This window comes from Cydia fagiglandana, chromosome 1 (genome assembly GCF_963556715.1).
Source record: "Cydia fagiglandana chromosome 1, ilCydFagi1.1, whole genome shotgun sequence".
Classification (NCBI taxonomy): Eukaryota; Metazoa; Arthropoda; class Insecta; order Lepidoptera; family Tortricidae; genus Cydia; species Cydia fagiglandana.
This window is the reverse complement of record NC_085932.1, coordinates 27,474,747-27,501,036: the sequence shown is the minus strand read 5'-3', so window position 1 is coordinate 27,501,036 and position 26,290 is coordinate 27,474,747. Positions and strand designations below refer to the sequence as shown.

At 37.7% G+C, this 26,290-nt stretch overlaps 1 protein-coding gene and 1 long non-coding RNA gene across 3 annotated transcripts in view; one reads left to right on the top strand and one right to left on the bottom strand.

The window, feature by feature from the left end:
- LOC134668836 (uncharacterized) overlaps nt 1-26,290 on the top strand; it is a 160,898-nt gene that overhangs the window by 99,554 nt on the left and 35,054 nt on the right. The gene's annotated exons all lie outside the window — the stretch shown is intronic.
- On the bottom strand, nt 612-22,630 carry LOC134668421 (uncharacterized). Of its 2 annotated transcripts, XM_063525912.1 has the most exons (6): nt 22,469-22,630; nt 12,745-12,866; nt 10,997-11,057; nt 4,670-6,783; nt 4,177-4,218; nt 2,745-2,886 (listed from the first exon to the last, which is right to left on the bottom strand). In XM_063525912.1, exons 2-5 carry the CDS (start codon nt 12,756-12,758, stop codon nt 4,200-4,202), a joined length of 2,208 nt encoding a protein of 735 aa, XP_063381982.1. In that variant the 5' UTR covers nt 12,759-12,866; nt 22,469-22,630; the 3' UTR covers nt 2,745-2,886; nt 4,177-4,199. The 2 variants fall into 2 exon arrangements, with proteins under 2 accessions (XP_063381975.1, XP_063381982.1); XM_063525905.1 differs by lacking the exon at nt 4,177-4,218 and having other exon boundaries at nt 612-2,886.

Sequence of the window (26,290 nt, the reverse complement as noted above, 5' to 3'; positions counted from 1 at the left end):
GAACAAAACTAACTAGCTAGCTTTAGCAAAGTCTCGTACCTTACTAAGTTAACTTAAGAAATACTACATACCTACTCACGTCTTTACGTCGGTAAATAAAGGTAATTGAATAAATTTCGCGTTAGACCCGTCTAAAAATGTGAGTTAATATACTACATACTCGTAACTTAATGCGTATCAGTCCTATAAAAAAACACTACACCAGCTCGTAAAAGCTCTCTTCATTCTTCGATAACTGAGACTTGAGAGAGTTGCATCTTGTCCACAAAGTAATTTAATGCAAATTTAGGATTGTTACCTCATGTTGGCTAGAATTTACTTTTAAGGTGATGATTTTGAGTGACAAATATTAAATAAGTTAGTATTTTCCTCGCGTTTCGAGTTTCGTTGTGTTTCAGTCTGTAAAAAATTCTGTTTAACCCTCGTGCCTTGACACCCTCGCAATGCTCTAGATTCCACTTTTCAATCCTTTTCTTGCTTGATTCCAAAATTTTGGAATCTTTCTCTTGCTCGGGTATCAATATTAGCACGAGGGGTTAAACAAAAACTTTGCCCCTTGTAAACAAGGTAATTATTACCCGTTACGTAGGTATTAAATAATAAAAGACCAATGAACTTTCACTATTTTATTATGAATCAATTCGTAGTATCAGATAATTTACATAAAGTATTAATTCTAAATTATTCTTATTACGTATATAAATATATTTAATACGTAAATACTTATATAAGATCACACTGACTAGAATGCCACACCCCTTGTCTGCTTTAAGATTTGGTTAATTTTCAAAACTTCTATCATAATACTGATCGATATATTTTCTCAAAGAACTTTCCCAAAATGGTAATTATTTTCATACAAAACTGTCATGTATACAAATTAAATTTGTCTTTATGGACGCGCGTTGGAAGGTCTGCCATCTTGTGGCCTGAATCAGAAACATAAACTGTACATTTTACGCTTCACGGCAAAGCAATGCTGCCCTCTACAGTTAACGTAAGTTACAGTTGTAAGGTGTGCCATCTTATGGGCTAAATTGAAAGCTTAAACATCGTAAGTACACTTCGCGCCAATAAAGAGAGGGCTCTTGTGTTGCCTCCTACAGTTCATGCAAGTTTCCTATTGGCTTAACATGCGGAAATAGCTATTTTGTACGTCTCAATTATCGATCAGCCTCTACATTGGTAAAAATCTTCCAGTTTTATTAATAAAGTTTCAACCAAACGTTAAATTACCGATAATTGTGTTCGGCATTGTTTTTGCCAAAGCTTTAATAATAAAAGGGAAATTTTTGTTAATCATATAAATGTAACAAAACATGCGTTGGAATTTTCGGAATTACTTTCGTTATTGTTGCAAATAATTCGAAAGCGTGTCAGTTAGTTATGAATAAATACATATATAAACAATACAATATGAAAAATACACATACACATATATAATATACAATAAAGCATACACACTAGGTACATACATAAATACATATAACATAAAGGCAATAAACACAATATAATATACTCAGCATAAATAAAATAAATAAACAAATACCAAATATAGTTTTATAATACGTTAGTATGATATGTGTAGGTATATTGGCGGTTTCTCATGGTTAGTCGATATTTGAAAAGTATAACAAATCTATCTAATGGTAACTTACACCGACACGACAATTTTAATAATTTGACTATCTATATTTTTAAGTATAATACATATTATATAAGTGCATAACAGCATATTTACCTTATAATTATTTAAAATTACATAATTTATCATAGAAATGACGGTACTCAAGATTAAGCCCCATATTTTTTCGCTCTTATTGTGAGAATATCATTATAAGGTAGGTAAGTACAAGTACTTATTTAACTTGAAGCGAAAACCATTTGCTTATTAATAAATAAACTTAGCCATAAATAATATTTAATATTTATTAAAATATTCTTTGGTAAGCTAGCCGTAGGCATTTTCACGAGCATTAGTAAAATCACATTAAAAGCTTTACATTTACATTAGGTTTTTCGATTTATTTACACATTTTATAGGTAATAAAAATAAGATTTACATTACAAAATAACTTATTAAAAAATATATTATATTTCCAGTTTCATAGTCTAGTTTAACGAACCGTGCTTACATCATTTAGTAAGAATTTGTACGTGATTTAGTCAAATATTTAAAAGGTATTACATATTATTGTTAAGTAACTATTCCACAAGCAACATTGAATTATAAATAAAATATAATAAGTAACACAGACATGTGCAAAATTGGGCGCCCAAGCGACTAGATAAATAATATTGTATATATATATATATATATATATATATATGCTAATATACACTAACATATTTTACGCATGTTTGTGAAATAGTAGAAAGGTTTTCAAATGTGTATTTTATAAATTGTACATCTTTACCATAATTAGAATTATTAATGCAGTACTTATTCAATTGATACCTATTTTCACTTGTGTCGGTAAAAGAGAGGAAACTCGCTGTCAGTAGGTAAATAATGATGCCTTTTGTATTAAGGTCGATCCTCACAAAAAGCGTAACTATTTTATTTTACGTATTTATGTTATATTGGCATGATGCGAAAATCAAGCATAAAATAAATTTTCAAAATTCGATAGTAAATGAAAGTCATTTCCAAAATATAACAGATGTATCATAAACTTGGAATATATGCAAAAAAAAAACATAATTTTGTAAATAGGACCGTGAGGATGGACCTTAAGCTTACATGGCTACAGGTCAGTGAACCCGTGCCGGTTCTCCATGTTCAGAATATGGTCGGAATCCTCGGTGCCCGTGATCACCTGGAGCACCCGGAACGCCTTGGACTGCCGGGGAGGCGCCTCCTGTGTGAACTTGTGGTAGTACACCCTGGAATCATGGACAAACTTTAAGAAGTGCGGTACGCTAAAGAAGTAGATATAGGAACACACTCGTCAGTAACGAGATATAAATCTCTAACTCATTTTATGTGCTAGCACCTGAAATGTTTGAAGTCAGTGCCAATTCAAATAATTTCAATACTGGTCAATAATATAGGTACCTACTCCAAAAATTTGCCGACCATTGTACTTGATGATTGGGTTCTAGAATTTAATTTGATAGAAACACTAATCTATCACAAACTCGTACGAAGCGTTATGTCATTCGGACAACTTTATTCTCACAGTTGACTATATATATTTTGTATATTTATAACTATGGTGACCGAAATAAATATCAACAATTTTTAACTAAATAAAGTTTGTTTGCATATATTTAAACGCTTAAGGGAATCTTCAATTTGAGACTTCGGCAATACGAAAAGTGAATTATTCATAATTCGATTTATTATTTTGCTAAAACACGATGCTTAAAATCGGCTACCGTATTCACTGAGTCGCTTTCAGTAGGTATTAAACTACTTTTAGATTTTATTAAAATTTTGGGAGATCTCTCTTACTCTTATTTAAAATAACAGGACATAAGGCACTTGTTAAATTAAAGTTAACGATCACAAAAACACCACTTGAGGATATGTTAAATATTATATGAATTATAATATTAAATGCCAGATCGGGTTAATAGACTGTTAATTAAAGAGAAGGTGATACAAAATGAATTTTCTAGTATTTTTTAAATAATATTAGATCTTACATCGAAAAAATGTAATGTAAGATTTATCTAAAACACCAATTACAGTAATGATCTAAAAACCGTAAGTAGTACCTACCAACAGTGTGTAATCGATAATTAGGACAAGCTATCAGCAGTTACAGCCAATTATGCGCCCAAGGAGAAACATTATTAGGCCAGTAATTTTACAAAATTAGAGTTCGCAAGTGAGATGCTAAATATAAAGCAAGCGTAACACTGATTCATTGTACAGACGGAGTCATATATATCAAAGCAAGCAAGGACTGCCAAATGTCTATAGATAGGTATTTAAAAAAATATAAAATTTTGTACATATTTTAAATTATTCAATTTGAATGCCTTTTCATATGGCAAATTGCATAATAGTTAATTCGAATGGCGATAAAATAATATTATCTTTGTTGATTCCTACGTTCTACATTTCAACACTACATAATACTTATATATAGACATTTTAACAACCGTTCTCTTAGATATATAAGATCCCGACCGTACGCAAGCGGTGCATAAAAATATTCCGTTTACTTTGGACGCGTGCAAACAGCTCTTCAGTACCGCCCACCGAAGCTGAAAAATGAGCACATAAATATTCTATAGCCGGAAAATATGTTCCTACTCACTTATGCTAAATTATAATACAGAAAGGAAAACTTGGAGAAATAACTTGACGTTAAAGTCAATATCTCGGCCAATGAGCGCATACGATTATCTTTGAAAACAGTTGAGCAAATTTCATGAGTATACAATTTCAAACTTTATGTTTCTTGGTGTTCTCAAATGCAAGGGATAAGGTAAGGACGCACAATGCTCAAGAATCAAGGCTTTTTTTGTATTTCAAGTCAAAATCAGGACAAGACAAAGAAATTGTTAAATTATTACATTTAAACGGATAAAAAATCGATTTCACTTCATAATAGATGCGTTGGTTCACCAGAACGTTCAGGTAAAGGTTCACCAGTAAGTAAACAAATAAAATAATACATAAACCGGTAACCATTCTGATTGTATAAACATTTACCTTTTGTTAGCTCCATTACTGCCACCTTCAATTTGAATGGGGATTATCCGAGTTTTCGGCTGATTATCTTGATTGCTCGTCAAGTGACGGTTTAGAGTCGGCAGTTCTTGCTGAGACTGTCCTTCGTCCATCCTCACCAGCTGCGGCGATAGGACTCGCATGATGCGCTGAGTGGGCTGGGAGTACGGGGCCGCCTGCGGCTGTGAGTTGGGAGCATTCGGATTCATACCGATAGTGATCCTCAATTGCGGAGCCTGACCCTGTCTCCCTTGGTCCCTTGTATCTGTACTTGATACCTCCATTTGAATCGGAATAGCCTTGCTACCAGTGGATCCAGGGGCATCCCTAGGCACACTTTTTCTATTCTCTGACGGACGAGTCGACCACGATGGCTGTGCGGTCTGCTGGTATTTAGGCGGACTGATAACATCGCGAATACCTCTCTGCATTTCGTTGCTCTTTTTCACCCATTCTGGTTCCTGATTTGTGGTTTCCCTCGGTGGCGTCACTAAGTCCCTAGTTACGCTTCTTCTGTTGTCCAGCGGGCGCTGAACCCATTCGGGCGGAGGGGTTTTCGTCTTTTCTTTCTGTGATTTGACCCAAGGTGGTATGGACTTCGGACTATCTGGGCAGAAGTACACAGGCTCCTGGTTAACATACACGACTTCTTTTTGCGGGGGAGTGTTGTTATAGTTCGCTGGTGGATTTTGTCGCGTCGATGTCACAGGGATTGACATTGACGACTGATAACGGGGTTGTTCTTGTGCTTGGGGTTGCGCAGGTTTCTGTGGAGCTTGTGCGGCTCTGTTGTTGTTATTGTCGGAAGGCCTCAAGGGCGTATTGTAGTTTTGTTGTACTCCATTGTTGTTAGAATCTTGTGGCGTGACCCATGGCGGTGTGTACTGCTGTTGATTCGCATTTTGATTCCGTGCCTGAAGCCACGGAGGAGTGTATGCGCTTTCATTGTTATTCGCTTCATTACTCTTCCATGGGGGGCTGTACGCCTGTTGATTTGAATTCTGATTATTATTATAGGCATTGTTCTGGCTCTCTGGCTCTCTTGGATGTCTGTTAAGTGTATTGGTTCGCCACGGTGCGGGATCAGAATCAGCGTTTGATTGTTGGTATTGGTTGTTCTGTTTATTATTAATCTCTTGGTTCTTTTGGCCAACCCTAGGAAGAGTGTGATAAACGGGACTAGAATTAACTGGAGGAGCTTGATTTTGGAAGTTAGGAGAGTATTGCTGGTTTGGTGTAAAGGGACTGCGGTTTATATGTGGAGACTGAGGGCTGTTGCTCGCATTTTGTGCTGGAGATTCTCTTCTCTCCGGCTGCCTCCAATTATTATTAGGGCTAGGAGAATACGGAGAACCGTTGCTAACAGGCGACTGTCCTCCGAAGGGTTGTGGGCTCTTGTTGAACTGAGAATCCTGTCTTTGTAACAGTTCTATTGTAGGAGTTTTTACACTTGGTGAATTTGATTTCTGGTGAGCATACAATGCTTCCGGTTTGTGAAGCGGGCTTTCTGGTTGCTTGTTCTGGTTGTTGTATGAATAGTTTATATTCTGAGATGGCGGCGTATACTGAGGTGCTTGGTTGGAGAACGAAGACGGAGGCATTTGGACCGTCAAAGGGCTCGGGATCTTTTCTACAAACTTCGGCACGGGACCCTGTCGCAGTGCGTCTGCTTTTTCTGCTTCCCAATGATACGGGCTGTTCGTTTTCCTAAGCATCCCAATTGGGTTTTCAGGGATAACTATTTCGGGTCGTTCTCCTAATGGTACGGGTTTCGGGGATTTTGAGTTTGGTACTTCGATAACTAGAGGGGGAGGCGGGGGTGGAGCGGGGATACCAGGAGGTGGGGGAGGAGGGGGATTTGGGGCCCCTTGTGGTTGGTAGCCACCGCCACCGCCGTTGGTTTGAGGGGCGTAGTTTTGCTGAGCATAGGCTGGTTCATGCTCCTCTTGTGACCTCTGCCTTGCCATTCTTCTGGCCATGCTTGGAGTGCGTATCTGGGACAGGTCCAAGCCTCCTGGCGTGTAGGTGAACGGCTTCTTATCTTTCGTCATCATCGCGTTCTGTATGCATGCTGGGGGCTCAATGTTACCCAAGGGCTGAAATTGAGAGAAATATATTTCAGTCCACTGAAAGTAAGTATTCAAACAGTTGTTAGTTAATTTTCTTTTTCTTTAATTTATATATCAAGAAATAAATTCAAGATACATTCCTCAGAGTAGTCACAATGTAGGGTGGTGCAAATACAGACACACTGATTAAGTTCGTACCTTTGTGTCATGTATATGTACAGATGTAGTGCATAATTATTTCCATCGTAGTTTCACGGAAACCTACGAACGTGTCATGCTATTTCAGTCAGTCTCGGTACAAAAAGTTCTAACGTTGACTGAAGTAGCATGAAAAATACGAACGTTTCCGAGAAAATACAATAGAAAACAATTATGCACTACATAAGTAACTACTTATGTATTTGTCGGAGCGTGACTCCAGAAGGACGTATTGTAGCGTTACAGTTCGTAGTTAAAGACGCCTGCATAAAGTCGATTAGCAATGTTTGGCTACGTATTACTGGGTTGTAACGAAATTCATAATGTTGCGTAGAGAGTAACGCCATCTATTGGCGTGTTGTTGAACTAAAATGACAGGTAGAAGGCTTTGGAACGTCAAGAGGGTTCTCTTGGGTGAAGGTAGGCACGAGTTGGTAGTTTTGTCGTTATGTTGGTGGACCGGTCGAGCAGGTGTGCCTGCTCGACTTAAAAGGCGGGAGCGGTGAGGCTCCGTAATCAGACTTGATCGGACCGCGCTAGAGATCGGACGTTAGCCAACCTCGTGCCTAACTCGCCACGTTCCTGAAGGCTTATACCTGAAGGATTATTCTGAAAGCTTATAGAATCCAACGTTCTTTAACCATTTAGCTAAGTGTTTTATTCCAAGTGTTATTTTGATTTATTCCAAGTTTTATTCCAAGTGTTACTTTTGTGAAATAAAGAAAGGATGTGTTATGTGTTGTTTTGAAAAGATGTGTCCCGCTGAGTTTGTTGCCGGTCCCATAAAGGGCTAAATCTTCTCAGGTCAGAGGTGTACGGTTGGAGCCGGCCTAGCTTGATTTGAATAAAGACTTGAACGATTTTATGCGATCCTTTTATTTGAGTGCAATCCAAGTACATCCCAATAGCGACTAGATATTTTAGTAGGCACTAGTATGGTTAACAAGTCCGAAAGTTTATTTCATGCACTGGTAGCATACTGAGTTAGCTGTGAAGTAATACATTGAGATACTACGCCCACCCGCCATCCTGTGTAAACACCCGTGCTGCCTGCTGCTGCCCTCCGTCATCAGAAGTGGGATGCCGAGTCTCATGTAGTGCTTACAGAGCCACGTGGGAGTGCGGTGTATTTACGGTGTGTTTTTGGTAACCTACATGCTATAATCTGGACACGTGGTAATGGTAAGCTCACGTGTCTAAGCTGAATTGAGGTGAGTGTCATTATGTTATTTGATGTGAATTATTGTGAAATTGTGAATTATGATTGAGACTGTCTAACAGAGCAGTCGTGACGTGACGTTATCTCTGGTATCGCCACGTTTCTTTGTAATTGTTTTGTATAATCCATGTAAATCAAAGTGATCTTGAGTTATTTTGTTGTGAAATCCATATTCTCAATTAAAACCAACTATTGACTATCACGACGTGATATTATTTCATCGCTGACTTGTGAATCAACCCTCAAAAATGGATTTTTAATGAAAATAGAAATGAACTGGTAGAAAATGTTCCTATTAAAAATTATGACATCCTTTGTATCGTTTTGTAATTAATAAGCTGCGACAAGTAATTGCCCGTAATGCCGTGATAGATAACAAATCGTGCATACTTAGAAAACATGAGCTACGCATGTGAAAATTAATGTTACAGTGTGCTGCAACCTGAGCAGAGACAACGTACAGATGCCATCACGCCTGTAACACAGAAGCAACTGTGCAGAATCTTCTGTGATGGACATTTGGAAATAAAAGGACAGTAAGAGCCAGCTACGATAAACCACATCGTGCATCTCGCCATCTGCCACAGTAACGGCAACTGCAAGGCGGAAAGCATCAGCCTTCATGCTTGGGTTGGTCTTCACCACCACAACCTTTGATTAAGACACCTGGACAATCTGGTGAGCAGTTCACATTTTGTTGGGATTATTTTGAGTTGTTTTACTTCTGTTTAGAATTCTTGAGCGAGTTTTTGTTTAAAGCTAAAGTAGAAAGCGAAAGTAAGATGAGCCGTTGGTGCGGCGCTATTTGATGTTGATTTAAGATAATTTTGTGACAATGGATGTTGAAATTTAATGTGTATGGTATAGTTGGTATACCATTTGAATAGAGATTAAATGCGATCATTTGGAGTTGTGAGTTTCAATACACATTGTCACAAGGTCTCAAGTGCGCACGGTCAGAATAACCGAGCGAAGTTATTGTCTATTGTAGTTGTAATGATTAAAATGTGTTATCGTGCAATTCATAATGTTCAGTTACGGTCAGTCAGGTTACACTTACCAAGCGTAGACGTAGGCGTAAAACACCGGAAGTAGATTTTTATGTTCTTTTCCGTTGCTGTGCGGCCACAAGTGGTGGCGTGCGTTTGGTCTGTGTGATCGGCTGGAGCTGTAGCCGGATGAAGGCAGTTGTTTCTATGGTCACCAGATGAGCGTGGCCGTTGTGACTCAGTTGCTAGGTGTAGCATTGCGAAATGACCAGATGGTGGTCTGGTCGTGCATTCATGATGATGGTGGTCATTGTGAATGTAGCATTGCGAGATGACCGGATGGTGGTCTGGTCATGCATTCATGATGATGGTGGTCATTGTGAATGTAGCATTGCGAGATGACCGGATGGTGGTCTGGTCATGCATTCATGATGATGGTGGTCGTTGTGAATGTAGCATTGCGAAATGTTCGAACCGTGGTCCGGTCGTGCATTCATGATGATGGTGGTCATTGTGAGTGTAGCTTTGCGAGATGACCCGATGGTGGTCGGGTCATGCATTCATGATGATGGTGGTCATTGTGAGTGTAGCATTGCGAGATGACCGGATGGTGGTCCGAACATGAGTTCATGATGATGGTGGTCATTGTGAGCTTTATAGACTTAACGAGTGTAATTTAGACACAGTACATTTGTACCATTGCTGTTGCCATCATTAGATCTAGATTGATTGAAAGACTGTCTTTGGTGACCCTGTTTTGTTTTATCTACCCCGACCGTATAATTGGTCAGGTTAGCCGAGCAATAAGAATCAAATGTGATCATTGATTTTATTCGATGATGAATGAGACCCAAATTGTTGGTCAGGAGTGACCGAGCGATATGATACTGTGCTGTGTATCTTGTTTCAGAAGCAAATGCATACACCCACACACGAGGACGTGTGTACCGCAGGACGGCCGTGTCGGAGCGTGACTCCAGAAGGACGTATTGTAGCGTTACAGTTCGTAGTTAAAGACGCCTGCATAAAGTCGATTAGCAATGTTTGGCTACGTATTACTGGGTTGTACCTGAAGGATTATTCTGAAAGCTTATAGAATCCAACGTTCTTTAACCATTTAGCTAAGTGTTTTATTCCAAGTGTTATTTTGATTTATTCCAAGTTTTATTCCAAGTGTTACTTTTGTGAAATAAAGAAAGGATGTGTTATGTGTTGTTTTGAAAAGATGTGTCCCGCTGAGTTTGTTGCCGGTCCCATAAAGGGCTAAATCTTCTCAGGTCAGAGGTGTACGGTTGGAGCCGGCCTAGCTTGATTTGAATAAAGACTTGAACGATTTTATGCGATCCTTTTATTTGAGTGCAATCCAAGTACATCCCAATAGCGACTAGATATTTTAGTAGGCACTAGTATGGTTAACAAGTCCGAAAGTTTATTTCATGCACTGGTAGCATACTGAGTTAGCTGTGAAGTAATACATTGAGATACTACGCCCACCCGCCATCCTGTGTAAACACCCGTGCTGCCTGCTGCTGCCCTCCGTCATATTTATGTTGGTACAAGTTCTGTATTTTAAAGATTTTATTTTATGTCAAATATGTGCTGACTAAGGTGGTACTCGGTGGTGCTCGACGCGGTCCCACTACGTCATCTTGAAACTTAAGTCATTGTCAATAGAGCTGACAGCAAGGTGTCACCTATTGGGCATTAGCATGTCGAGCACTAGTACCACCACCTTACTGCTCTAATAATATTCTGCTACATATAACATCTAATGAATTCAACGCTAACTAGCAACTTGTTCGTAGAGAATGCCCTTAAACAAGATATCACTTACATTGACCTGAGTTTTCCCGTAGCTCGGTATCCTGCCGACGTGGCCGGCCATCGGTCCGTACCTGGAACAGCGCCAGACGTTATTTTTACCGTGGACAGTGGACAGCGCCGTGGGACAATGTTCACATTCATATTTATGCAATAACCCTACTATTTTATACAATACACATAATAGTAGTTTATGTGACTGTTATATAATGAAAGTGATTAAAAAACGAGTGTGAGTGTATGAAATGAGCTGAATGCGAGTTTCACATACGAGTGTTTTGATGCCTTATTATGTACGCTTTATTGTAAGCTCTATGATGAGTTCTGGAACCGCATATTACGCATATTATATGATCAAACACTTTATGAAACGTCACCTCGACTGATACTTGAAATGAGGTCAATGAAATTACTTTGTTTTTCCTTTGATGTTCCAAATAAATAATAAATATTTTGCCCAAAGGATCAGCATTGCCATCTAGCGGGCCAATGGGGCCAACTTTCTGGGCACCCTACCTACGGATCATGACTTAGGGAAAATTTTGTATTTATAAGTTTTAGTGTTTTGTTGTAAAGATGTAAAAACCGGGCAAGTGCGAGTCGGACTCGCGCACGAAGGGTTCCGTACCATAATGAAAAAAAAAAAACAAAAAAAAAGCAAAAAGAAAAACGGTCACCCATCCAAGTACTGACCCCTCCCGACGTTGCTTAACTTTGATCAAAAATCACGTTTGTTGTATGGGAGCCCTATTTAAATCTTTATTTTATTCTGTTTTTAGTATTTGTTGTTATAGCGGCAACAGAAATACATCATCTGTGAAAATTTCAACTGTCTAGCTATCACGGTTCGTGAGATACAGCCTTGTGACAGACGGACGGACGGACGGACGGACGGACAGCGAAGTCTTAGTAATAGGGTCCCGTTTTACCCTTTGGGTACGGAACCCTAAAAATGTTATTAAATAATAAATAAATAAGAAATTCGCTGTAACCAAAACAGTTAAGTATGTTAGTTTTTCGTTATGTTGGCCGTAATTTCCGGTTTTTTAACGCGTCATAGAGGGTTGTAGTTTTTTTTAAATACTTGATTGTTGACGGCACAACAGTTCATACAGTTAATTAACCTGTCACGAACCTTATTGCAAGTCGGCATTTCTACCTATTTCTGACAACTCTTATGAAATCTTAACAATTTTTGAGAGAATCCAATGTTAGCTAAACTCAAGAGAACAAAGAATTGAGATATATGTACCAGCAACTTGGGTAAGTACTTACTTACCCCTTATTCATAAACGTCTACTAAACTTGATAAGCCAGTTGCAAGTTGAGTTGAGTATGATGGAAAGGGACAAACGATTATTATAGGCTTGTCAACTTTAGCAGACGTTTATGAATCAAGGGGTTAGAACATGGTATAATAATATACTCCGCCTGGTACTCTCTTCCCATCTTTTCGTGGTCACATGACTGACACAAGCCTACGTCATCATGCGACAGCGCTATATGATAATATGCGATAGCGCTATATATAGCGGCCATGTTATTGCGACGTAGGCTTGTGTCACTCTGGGAAGAGAAGACCATGTTTTATCAGACTATGGGTTAGAAAATAAAGCAAGCACAGAGGGCCTACCGCGAACCACGTTCGACGTGTTGCCTCTCTGTCGCACTTGTAAATTCGTTTGTAAGTGTGACAGGGAGGCAACACGTCCAACGTGGTTCGCGGTAGGCCCTCAGATAAATAGAAGAGATTTGTCTTACCCGTTGTCAGCCATTTTGAATTAGTTGTTTACCATACAGTCGCGGCACGGCTCGGCGCGGACTGCAGTGAGATCACGGCTTATTCTTGATTTTCAGATCCGTGCGATGCTCAGCAAGGTTGCCTGCAAACATCGGGCATACCAATAAGTTTATATGGTTAGTAAATATCATATGGTATTACTACCTTAAATTTACACAACTATAGTCCTAAATCTCGCAACTATGCTTCTAAACTAACTCGAAGATATAAGTAGGTATCTTCGTTTTATTTTAATGACGCAATTCTAAGGAAAAATACTTTCTGAATGGCAGAAATCCAGATAAAACAAAATAATTCCTACTAAATTATGTATTAAACTTGTGGACATTGGTGTAGTATTAGACTGAATGCTGAATGGTTTCACGGTACTTAAATTTTTGTAGATTTGCCGAATGCCGATTACAGAATGTAATCTTCACATTTTTACAGTAAATATACAGATTATAAGTAAATATAGAAATTACGGATATCATAAAACTTTAAACTGATATTGAAAATACGTTACCCAATGAGTTAATTTATTTTATTAAATAAACTAAAGATATCTATTCTATTGATTCTTGTTAATATTATGTTGTCCAATGTTTGTTTCTTAGTTACTATACCAAAGCAAAAAATTAAACTGTAGGCTGTACTGTAGTCCTCATACTGACCAACATTTGTTCAGCGACTTTTAAACTTGTGGTTTGATTTTTAATACACTTTAAAGTTTATTCTAAGACGCAATGTATTGCGAATTTTGTTATGTTTAAGGCGTGACAAGCAACGTCAATCACAATGATATGGCGTGGCGATGACGTCCATTGAAGATAATATTTATTTTGTATGAAAAATAGGGACTCTAAATACTTTTTTAAAAGTTGTTGAACAAAAGTGTCACCGTTTGAGGAGTACAATCTATGTTTTCATTATTTGCTCGTGTTACAGGCCACACCCGGTATATGGCAAGTGCACGGGCGGATTAAGTACCTACTTACTTATTTATTACAAATAATATTTGGAGTATAATTTAGTATTAAATATGTTGAAACTTGAAACGTTGTACGATACACGTGGGAATAGAAAACTCCTACTTTTCGCGTTTGTATCGTAATATACCATTACAGCCAAGTCCAGTACACGCAGTCGCTGTGACCGAAATCGGCTAGGCTAGGATATAGTAAATAGACAGAATTTGACCACGCGTAAGTCTCATCAGAAATTCAGTGCATGTTACTATCGCTGATTACAGATCTGAATCTTAATATCTATCTAAGTGCATAACTGCATACATAATACTAATGACTTAGTCACTCGGACTAAATAGCAGTATGCCAGAGAAGGGATATATCGTACACTAATAGAAATTTGGCACTGGCAGTATAATAATATCCCATGGCCGGTCGCCAGGTATAATTTTAACACTAACTGCGACTTACCATTCCAGAGAGACATTATTCCACTTAGTTTTGGTCATAAATCGTTATGACAAACAATTAGGCTACGTAGGTAATCTAGAATTAAGAGCTAGCTTAGCTAACTACCTCTCTTTGGATACCAGCTTTTACTTATTGCGCATTCTTAAGAGTGTTTTGGCGGGTTATTGTGTTTTATTTAGTTTATTTTTATTTATTTCAATTTTATGGCACAATACATGAGGGTACAAATGGCGGACTTAATGCCTTAACGCATTCTCTACCAGTCAACCAAGGGGTCAAGTTTAATATTTAGAATAAAAATTAGCCGGAAATGGTATTCGTATTTTTTAAGGAATTTTCATAAATAAATTGTTAAGCTAAAACACACACAGCAATATTACTGCATCAAGCAAATTTGCACTAGGTATAAAATATTCAGCATCCAAACCCTAGGCTGCATGTACAGCGAACTGCAAAATTGCATGGGCACATTATCATCATCATCATCATCATTTCAGCCTATATACGTCCCACTGCTGAGCACAGGCCTCCTCTCATGCGCGAGAGGGCTTGGGCTATAGTCCCCACGCTAGCCCAATGCGGATTGGGGACTTCACATACACCTTTGAATTTCTTCGTAGATGTATGCAGGTTTCCTCACGATGTTTTCCTTCACCGAAAAGCTAGTGGTAAATATCAAATGATATTTCGTACATAAGTTCCGAAAATCTCATTGGTACGAGCCGGGATTTGAACCCGCGACCTCCGGATTGAAAGTCGGGCGTCATATCCACTCGGCCACCACTGCTTGCACACTGCTTGGGCACATTATGAATGAATCTATTCGACTGTACCTACCCACACCATACTGCAGTGTAACCTCCACACCTGATCGAAATTGGGTCAAGATCACATAAACAGCTTTGTTTCAAGTACCAATTACATCTTTCATCGAAGGTTTATTTATAGATATAAGTTTACGCGGCCAATTTATTTAAGTAGGCAACTATTTATACTCGTACCCATATTACCTGTGTAACTATTGCATGTAAGGAAAGTTTCATCAGTAACTTGTTCTGCTTTATCGTCATATAAGTATAGCAATAGTTAAAATAACTACAACGTCTTATTTACATTCATGAACCAAACTGTAAGGTCTAAATTCTGCGCCTCGTTACGTATTTAACTCGACTCTTGCATAACGGGTTAACTTTCGTGTAAATGGTTTGCGACAACAGAACAGCCACTCATTTTGTATTCAATTTAGCAGTGCAAAAAGTAAATAACGCATAACAAATACTCGTGCTTCTAATCTCACATACCCCTATGTGTTACGGTACCTATTGCACACTAACACTCAATTTTATCTTTCTCATTTGTCACACAAAGAAAGTTATGTGGTTATCGGCGCGATTCGGGAAATCAATTAGACATCTATTAGATATCTTTTAGACATCACCAAGATACGATAACGATATCTTTAACATCTAACCTGTCAAATTTGACATTTGCGCGATTCTGGAGATACTCTTGAACGATTTCCTCAGGATATTTCAATTTCAATTTCAATTTCAATTATTTATTCATAAAATTTACATTTTATACGTCATTAAATAATTACAGATAGTTAACATATATACTTAATAGGTATAATTTAATAATTTTGCCGAAACTGGGGCGTTCAAATCCGGCCCTGCACATGGGCTTATTTACATTTATAAATTGTACGTATCATTTTTAATTATTATTGACAGTATATATTTATACATTTACAATTTTTTTGTTGTATTTACCACATAACATTAAATCTAACATTTTAAATACTTATTAATTACTACAAAAAAATTCGTCAATGGAGTACAAAGCGTCTTTAATTAGTTTTGTTTTCATTTGTCGAACAAATGAGGCGTAACTCGGAGCCTGCTTAATTGCCGGAGGGATCTTATTATAAACCTTCGGACCAATGGAGGTAAGACATTTTTTAGTTTTAGCCAATATATGACTTAGAGATCCAATTCACATCTAATAGATATCTTACTCTATCTAACGTAAAAGTGACATTGCTTGCCCGAATTGCGCTGCAAGAGAGAACAAGTTGATATCTAAACTATAAAGTATCTAGAATGGATCTAGTACGTGTCGTCTCTTGTGAATGTCTTGAAGTTCGAATACGGCAGTAAGTCTCAGCCATCATGCGCGGCCGAGTAAAATATGAGGTGTGCAAGACGCTGGACCACCGGGCGTGCCATCAATCCGCCCACGGCCGCGTCTCCACACCTGCACCTGAGAAATGGGACGTATATTTGTCCACGGCGTTACCCAATGTACCTTGCTCCCAATGTACCGTTTTGATACCTTGCTCATACGCATGGGGTAAACAGGCGACTCGGCTTAAGGCAGGTTGTAGCCGTAGGCTATTAAAATAGGGTCTACAATGAAGATTTACTTTTTGCATTAGAGCATAAAACCCTATTTCACGAGGCGTACTCTCAGCCATGAAAATTAGTGACATAATTAAACAACTTTCCCCGCATAACTTTTTTTTGTAAAAGAAAAAGCTTGTAAGTCTTGGTATCGTAAGACCAGTAGGTACATCAACCTCAACGTCACCAACATACAAGCAGTGCTAGTTATTAAATAGGCGTTGACTTTCGAGTTAAAGTTAACCTAGGTTTTACAATTACAAGGACTCATAAAAGATGGATTGTATTTTGCACATTGTTCAATCTGTTGTTGACTTTTTTTTTAAACAATCGGCAAACACTTGATAGTCTAAAACACTATAATTATGTACACACTCGTGACATGTCGCTACATTAAATATTGTTTGTACAGTCACATTCGCCTAAATAATTCGCTGAATAATCACTTAGTAACCTTAATTATTGTATTGGACATATGATAATATTGATAATGTATCCAGTCTCAGTCTATAAGCATCCCGGTGCACCAGACACCTGACGCGTTAATAAGCAAAATATTGGGCAACGCATTCCTCACCTGGCCCAGATCCCGGCCTAACAATAGCCGGCAACTTTTGCTAGCTCGTATTTATCTTCACGCCTCGTTAAACTGAACTTTACACGGTTAGTCCAAGGTCGATTTTACTGTACACTTTAGTTATGCTATATTTTATATGGTTCAAATGTAAATTTAAATATTAACTGTCGCACTCATTTAAGGATAAAATTAATACAGCTTGGTTCCTTGTCAAATTAACTTTCGGACAAACTAGTCTGGATTACAACTGTTAATTTTGTTGATTCTTCTAATTTGTAACAACTGGAGTAGGTATTTACTATTGGCTTTATAACATTGTCACATAACCGGAAGTAAATATAAATAACTAGGTAGTTTAACAGCAATACCAATTCTGTATTAAGTATAAGAATATGAACTGTTAGCGCAGAATCTTAATCGTGGTAACCCTGTTAAAGCTAGCAACTTGTCTCAAGTGTATTATTATTTTCATAATCATAATCATTCGTCGCAATCCATGGTTTTAGGAATAAGTAAGACAGAGCGGTCGTAGTCACTCGTGCGTTTTGGCGGTGGTACTAAAAGTTTATCCAATTTCCTCTATCTTCAGTTTTCGTTGAAGGAAGCATTCGTCAGTGCCCAGACTTGGTCTGTCCATCGCATTATTTAGTCGCATTACTGAACGCGTCCTCACAGATTAAAACTTTTCCATAACATTGCATCTAGAGTATTATTATACAATAACTTGTCTAGATAAGTATGCTACCGGTTAGCTTTAAGAACTCTGCACTCAATAAGCAACGCTCAACTTGCATTAAGCGATCGTGTCGTACTTTCAAACAAGACACGTTTATATAATGTTATAACTCTTCTAGACAGCCGTGCTTCCGTTCCTGTCACGACTGTACTCGTAGTCGTCACAACACTAATCATTCAATGTTAAAAATACTCTGACTAATGCCGATCTTTTATATTCTTATTACTTATAAGTGCCAGATCGCATCGCAGCCAAAAATAACTGCTCGTATAAATAGTTAAGGATACCTACTCGTAATGAGTGAATCTTTCAATTGTATTAAGAGTATATGATGAGTCAATTATAACCCCCGACGCAAAAAGAGGGGTGTTATATGTTTGACATCAATGTCTGTTGTTTGTCTGTGGCATCGTAGCTCTCCAACGGATGAACCCATTTCAATGGAGTTTATTTTAAATAGAAATAGAAATAGTTTATTCGTGGCATAAAAAATAGGTAACAGACAAAGAGAAAAAAAAGAGGAACAAAAATAAAAAAAAATTACACTTAACATTACAACACATATCATTACATAACACATAACAGAACAAGTAAATAGCCACGAAATGGTCCCGACTCAGCATGGTGTTAGCCTTGATGGGCCAACGCTGGTCTTCCGTCGGGGCCATGGACGAGTGAATCACGGAAACATGACATTTTAGATTTCGTTAAACCTTTGAAATAAAATTAAAATTGCAAGAAATGACGATAGTTTATCGATATAACTTTATCGACATGGCTACAGCAAGGTGGTGGTGGTGGTGGTTTTACGTGAAAGCGAGTTCCTTGCGGTGGTTCTTAGCTATGTTTGGTACAAATTGATCCAGCAGTTCGAAGAGTAATCTTTTCCAAAATGATGTCAGGCATTTTTGGCATAAAATGGATTTTTTTGGCATTATTATTTTAATTTAATATTTATATTGTAAAACACTGATTTAAACTTTCACGATTATTAAACATCATCAAACTGCACAACGCACTGCGTATTTAAAACTTAAATACGCGATTAAGTCCCGTTGTGCAGTTTGATGATTTATATTGTAGTTTGTAAACCAGGCGTTTGTAAAAATACTTATGTGTATATTGAGATTTGCACCACACTCATACTTTTAATATATTTTGTGTATGTGTCTCAATATTCAGGTTACCCGGTAGGTATAACATAGTATGTCCGTACCTATGTCCTATACCTAATTCATATTTAATTAAAAAATTAATGGTTTAAGGTAGTAATGTTTTAAGTTCAAAAATAAATGTTTTAGCGTACATTAAGCGACCACCGATTCATTTCGTACTGAAATAACTCAAATAATATCCCCTAGGCCTATAAAACGAACCCTTTTTCACATAAAATTCTAACCACCAATTTCTGTTCCAAAAGCACCATTTAAATTCAATATTTTAGCGAGCAAAGTTCAAGAACGCCGCAAGAATAACAAAATATTTTGTCTAAATAGATGAAGTGCATGTTGCCAGATATCTTCAGCACATTATTTGCTACATTTTAGTGGTCAGAGTCATAAAGTGCAGACGACGTCAGTGTGAGGCACCGCTGACTCAATCTCCGATTTAGATGCATGCGCGTGAGTCTTATTACGTGGCACGTAAACAAAAATCACCGGTGCCATTATGAAAGCTCGATCTGAATTTGATCGCTCAGAAAACCAATATAAGAGAGCTCTCTTTACCTATAGTTGTTTAGATTCGTGGGGCCAAGTTATATTGGTATGTGTAAGATTTTGATTTGCCCGCGCTTGCGCATGCAATGGGAGTAAATGATGTGTAGAGCTTTTCAAGGGCGGGGTTTACACGAGTACGCTGGACGTCAGCGGTGTGGGTTAGTAGAAGAAAAAATTTGGATTAGGGTTCCGTAGTCAGAAAAGAAACTCTTCTTGCGCTGTAATTTCTCCATGTAAGTCTATCTGTCTGTTCTTGCCTTAGCTCACTGACCATTAATGCTAGAAATCTGCAAGTTTTTGTGGGTAAATCACAACGATAAAGACGACGAATTTCAATACCTACGTAAAGTGGACATGATTTTTTTTTTTTGCTAAAAGCAATGGACCCTATGGTGGGTATCGTTGGATAGGTATTTCAAAACGAGTAGCAATCCTCACGAACTTTTTTTTGGGATAAAGTGTCCTTTTATCGGAATTAATCGCTCTACACAGGTAAGGAAAAATACTCTAGCTTTGTGTAACAACATAAAATTCAAATTTACTGCTCTATCAAACAAAACAATATTAATTTGGATACCTATTCTAAATAAAAAGTTATAGCTTATTAAGTGCAAGTATGAATTAAACAAAATTTGAACTTTAGATCGACACAGCTTGGAATATACGGTATAAAATTTAAAAAATGGAAATGGTTTAGTACCACAAAGGTTACCTATCTTCGTTTTTTTTATTAATATCGAAGTTCATGCAGCACACTTTTCTATTCCGATTTGTTGAAATCATATGGAATCGCTCATATGTCAGCAAGCTGGCAGCGGCTACCTCGAACAACGGGTCTCTATTGTTTCCCATAAAGTTTTAAGTAGCGAAGAAATGCCGCCAGCATCCTTGGTACAATGCCTCAAGGGCCTGTTTTAGATTTAAGCTAGTTATTAATTTCGTTTAGTAGTACCACTGTACATATCTTGTATGTAAATAAATGATTTTCCCCCTATGTAAAAGATACTAAAGTGTCCAGCCTCTGACGATCTCTCTAATACGGTCATCTTGACAGTTTGGCTGTATGTACCTGCTATGTTATGTTATGTTATTGTATGATGCTATCATCACTATTGGCTTGAGATAATACTCGTGACTAATATGTTCAATTCACTATGTCTTTGGTCACTGTTTAATAACCTATTGAGATCTCATTAACGTTTGTTCATTATGATATCAAACTAAGTAACATGATGCTGCAAGTTTTAAACCAATAATTTACAAAAAGCTTAATTTTCCTCAGTAATACAGAGATATTTTGCATTGAGCTTGTTATTCATGTACAAATATGAATAATACCTACGTTTTTAACGGGTCTGCCGAGGAAGACAGTGTTACAGGCAGTAAACGTATTTCAGAACCCTTAGTGTAATTTTCTTTCGATAGGGTGACGAACGTTACGCGTTTGCGTTAAGTTTCATTTTGTGTGGTGTTTTGAACAGCGCGCCAAGCGGGACGTTTTGAAAACTCATAATCCCTTACAAAATGAGACCAAACGCGTAGGTACGTAACGTCACGATATCAAATGAAATGTACACTAGGGGTACAGTTACATAACCAGCCGATTTTACACATACTCAAATTCGAACTTTTCATTATACGTCAGTATTCACTCTCAGTAAAATTAGACATGGCCTCGGTTCGGCCTCGGTTCGATTCTCGGTCGAAACATTTAATTTACGTAAACTTTGCGATGAGTAATCACGTGCGAATGTGACATGAGAATAGTTCTGATCGTTTTAAATTAACAAAACTTCCGTGAGACACAGACATATTAAATATATTAAGAACGGGTCACTCACGTATTTTAAGTCGAAAAACGCTCGACATGTTTCACTCCGCACCGATCTCCGCAAGCTCCTGATGACACTCCTCGGTACGGAGTGAAACATGTCGAGCGTTTTTCGACTTAAAATACGTGAGTGACCCGTTTTTAATATATTTAATACGTTTTAAATTAATTCGAATTATTTTTCTCTTGCGATATTTGTACTGTTTGATTCCATGGCACACTTTTTTTATACTACGTCGGTGGCGAACAAGCATACGGCCCGCCTGGTGGTAAGCAGTCACCTTCCCCTATGGACGCCTGCAACTCCAGAGGTGTTAAGTACACGCACGTTGTACTGGGTGGAGTAGAATGATATTTGGTATGGCAAGACCATATAAATAACGGTTTTGTGCACTAAAGATTGGATAAGTACCTACTTAAATAAATAAGTATGAAACACGTTCCAGAAACATTTAAAGTGACCCGATTCCATTGCCCTCGAATTTATGAAGCGTTATGGAATAATCACGTGAATTTTACTAGTCAAGTACTACCTAGGTAAGTACTTAGTGTACTTACAGGTTTGAACATAAGCCTATAGGTAGGCTTCATTACGGACAGACGTAAAGTGTGGACTTACAATACAACCGGCTCTACCTACTTCAAAATATTCATCATAAGTCATCACGCCCAACCCCGTGTTTAGGAACTATGGTCAAAATTAATTCAGTTTTGATGTTTAAAATAAAATTACGCCTCAAAGAGTATCATTTTGTTTTAATCAAGAATTTATCATAATAAAAACACTATAAAATTCGTTAATTCCATGAAGTTCGTTTTAATTTTGCAAATAATGTAGCTACTTAACTCAGATCACTCAGGCTTTCGTAAATATCGAATAATAAGTAGTAGTAGCAGCTTATATTTGTGAAAAAATAAAAACACAGTAAAGTAAGTAATTATTGTTTTTATAGGAGATGCAAATAATAATACCAAACGAAACAATATCGCAACAGAACTCACCTTCAAATCACGAATAAAAAATCCAAAGTCAGGCACTGCACTAAAAATTCAAATTTGGAATAGCTCGTTCGAAATTTGAAAATGGTAAAGGTGCGTTCGTAAACACGGTCGCGTGCGGTTAGCGTTCGTTCGTTCGGATGCGCCGCCGGGCGGCCGGGCAATACGCGCGGGACGATGCGGGAACAGTAGGGATGGCGCAGAAAAAATAAAGTTGTCGGTGGTTTTGCGGACTCGAATGATTTGTGGAAAGTAATTTTCACAACTAATTTATCTAATTTCACAGGGAACTTATCGGTCGACATCACTACGTAGTAACATAAACAATATATGAACTTACGCAATTTTCTTTTAATAGATAATCTTTACAAAACTTATTTGAGAATAGGAAGGTTTGTGTAAGGCACGAAGTTAAAAAGTAAAGATCCGCAGACAATCCATCGCTGCCTGGCAGCGGCTTCCGTCATAAATTTCCTTATAGCCTCACCCAACGGCTTCTTATAATGTTAGGAGCTTTTCCACATATGTTCGATCCAACCAAGAATGTTTTTCAATAGCCTCACTTTTAAAAATTCGCCTGAAACCAAAACAATAATGATGCTGAAATATCAATTTATCAGCTTTGTCAGTAGAAAACGACGTGGTATTTTTTTAATGAAAGCTCTTCCCTTAGTGCCCAGGTACATCTTCAAATGTTGCGCCTATTCTACTGTGTATCAAACTATATATAATTAATTAACTAGGACTTGTCGGCGCGCTTAATAGAGGCTTCTGGTGACCAGAGGGCTGGCCACTATTTCGCCCAGCGTATTAGCATCGCTATACAGCGGGGAAATACGGCCAGCCTTCTGGGCACCTTGCCCGTTGACGGCGATCTGGGGCAAATTTTTTACCTATAGTTTTTGTAAGTTTTATTATGTTTGTTAATTTATTTCTTTGTTACGCATAGATAAGTAAGTTCTGAGTATTATATTCATTAACTATCGACAACACAAATTCCGCACTATTCGCTAATAGTTTTATTCAAAGCCGCGAGCTTAGGAGCTCTCGCGATAATTGTCTCCCACTCTCTCCGCTGAAACGAGAAATGAACCCCATCTGCGATGTCGGTTCTAATGTCGCAAAAATTAAGTGTTAGATATAGTTTGACTGCTCTTTGATATTGAACACATTTTTTCGGCTGTTTCTTAATGAAAAGAATGTTTTATGACAAACGGAAATACGTAAACAATGTTTATATGTAGATTGTAAATCTACGTGTTTACATCTGCGTGTTCGCTGGTTGGTTTCTAGGCACTTTTTAGTTACAAAGTATATAGGACTGTGTGTATGACAAATATCCTGACTGAATTTTTAATCATATTTCTGCAGTTTTAGAACGATTTTTTCTGTTCTGTAAACATATGAAAGATAAAAATCGGACAATAAATCAAATGAACGTTTGTCAGCAACCTTAATTGCATCGGAAATGCCAACGCCGGCCACCTCGCGCTCACCTTCGCACAAGAACATGATATTCATGATTCAAGATGTTATGATTCACCTGCTTATTTAAGAGGGGGAATTAAGCCAAGTAAGAAGGGGATAAAAGATATATGTTATCATTCCATCGTCCCGCTTTTATCACCGCATCTCCCACCAAAATAGCACAGCTCATTCCCACTTCCCAAATACATGGCACAACAAGAATAAGCGATCATCTCGCTCGTTTCTTCTCAGAACATGCAGAATGTGGAAGGGTCGGCAACGCTGAAGTGGCTCTTCCGATGTTGCTTATGTTCATTGGCAACAGTGACCGCTTCCCATCAGGCGGCTTGTCTGCTTGTTTGCCATCACGTGAAAAAATTTACAAGCGCTATTCAAGTGAACAATCACCAATTTACTGTCTAATTTTATAAAGCTAGGACATGAAAATCGTACACTACTGGCAGTTTGGAATGCCCTCAGCCTATTCGCACACCTGTCTGCGAATTAGTCATACCTAGTCACTGGCATCCAGGGTACGGTCAGCCAATAAAGTGGTCTACCACTTTTCGACTCTATCAATCAGATGATAGAGTCGAAAAGTGGTAGACCACTTTCTTGGCTGACTGTACCTACGGTATAATCTGCAACTAACTACACGAATGATTTTCTCAAAATGTTGTCTGCGATTAGGACCCTAAACTGTAACCCTTTTATACTTTTACAAATACGAGTACCTATACAGATCTCTTCAGTTCGCGTTTAAATAGTAGATTGTTAACGAAGGGATGAAAGGCACTAATTTCTGCCGAGGTAGTTTGGCGCTCGAACGCAGGGAGAAAAATGCATGTGTTTTTTTAAAACATGACTAATGGTAACATTCCATTTCTAACCACAGCTGCACTACCGGTACTGAACGCGTCGCTGTCATTGTCAATTTCCATAGTAAAATGAACAGTAGTGCAGCTGTCGTTGGAAATGGACTGTCACCTTAAGTATAATTTTTTAAAGTATTTTTTAGGGTATTTTCAATTAACAATTTAGGCAAAAGTATCGTTATTTATGGAATGGGGAGTCAAATATCAGAATGGAATTAGTATAACCCATCCATTTATACCCAAATTTCACTTGCTTGTCGTAAAAAAAAAATTAAATCGTACTTGGAATCTAAAATGCTCTAGTGCAGAAACGTATCATTTTCTGCACACCTTTTAGAAAAACAAGGACTCTCTTTCAGAGCATGAGAAATGAAAGTCTTACCTTTTATTTAATCGTTTATGTTTCTTTCGTTATCTAATAACATGTTGTGTTTTAATCAACTGCAGCGCCATCTGCGTTAAGTTGGTAGCCTCGCGGTAAGCGGTAAGGCCTACGAACGGCCAACGAACTAGAATAACTACAGAAGTCTGTAAGAGGTATTGTTAGAGGTTTAGACATATAGAATTTTATTTTAGCCAATCAAATTTTTATTGACTAATAAATAATATTTTATTGACTAGAAAATAGTATAAGCATAGGTACACGAAGCTGCAGGCAAAATACGAGTATATCTATGGAGGAGGGATAATTTTGTCAGATAAGTAACAGTATATGTATTCACATGGTTCGATTTTCGAAGTCAATAATATGTATAACTAAGTGCTTCGTCTATATATATTCTTCTGGGTAGAGCTCCCAATTATTGCGTATTCTTAACATTTAATGCTTTGCCGTCCCAAAAAAAAACAAAAAATATATTCAAATACTAGCGCGTGAACACAGATATATTCCAATTATGAAACCCACGGATTCCAGCAAAATAACATCGGGTTAGACGTGAAATCACGCTCGTAAGCGAAAACATGTAAACAGGGCCGGCCTCGCGCTAAAAATAAGCGCTTTAGGAAAATTCCGCCGTTTCATCCGATTTATATTTGAGGCGAGGATTAGCGAATTGCGGTTATTTAGTTATGACTGTCTTGACCCTCGACAGGATATAGTTTTATTACTAGTTCAACACGGATAGGCATTAGTCATAGATAGTTAGTTACGTAGAGTTAATACGTTACATTGAGTCTTGGGTCCCAATGGTAATATCAAGTAATATCTTACATAATCGTCGTCCTTCGATAGGTCGGTATCGTCTTGGGTCGTCCCATTCGTTTTTCGTCAAGTTCTTAAATTAGTCCTATTCTGCTTTCGTCACCCATTCTACATTCGTCACAATCGTCGGTGGCTTTCAATGTAGAATGCGTAACGAAAGCAGAATAGGACTAATTTAAGAACTTGACGAAAAACGAATGGGACAACCCAAGACGATACCGTTATTTGATTAAACATTTGCCTATCCTAATAATTACGTATGAAATAGTAAAATAAATA

Bases quoted from the DNA above. Each gene is read 5' to 3' on its own strand.
- LOC134668421 (XM_063525905.1), bottom strand. The intron at 6,784-10,996 runs GTAAGTGATATC...TCTCAATTTCAG, and splicing joins ACGGGAAAACTCAGGTCAAT to CCCTTGGGTAACATTGAGCC. The intron at 2,887-4,669 runs GTAAATGTTTAT...CCATGATTCCAG, and splicing joins AGTAATGGAGCTAACAAAAG to GGTGTACTACCACAAGTTCA.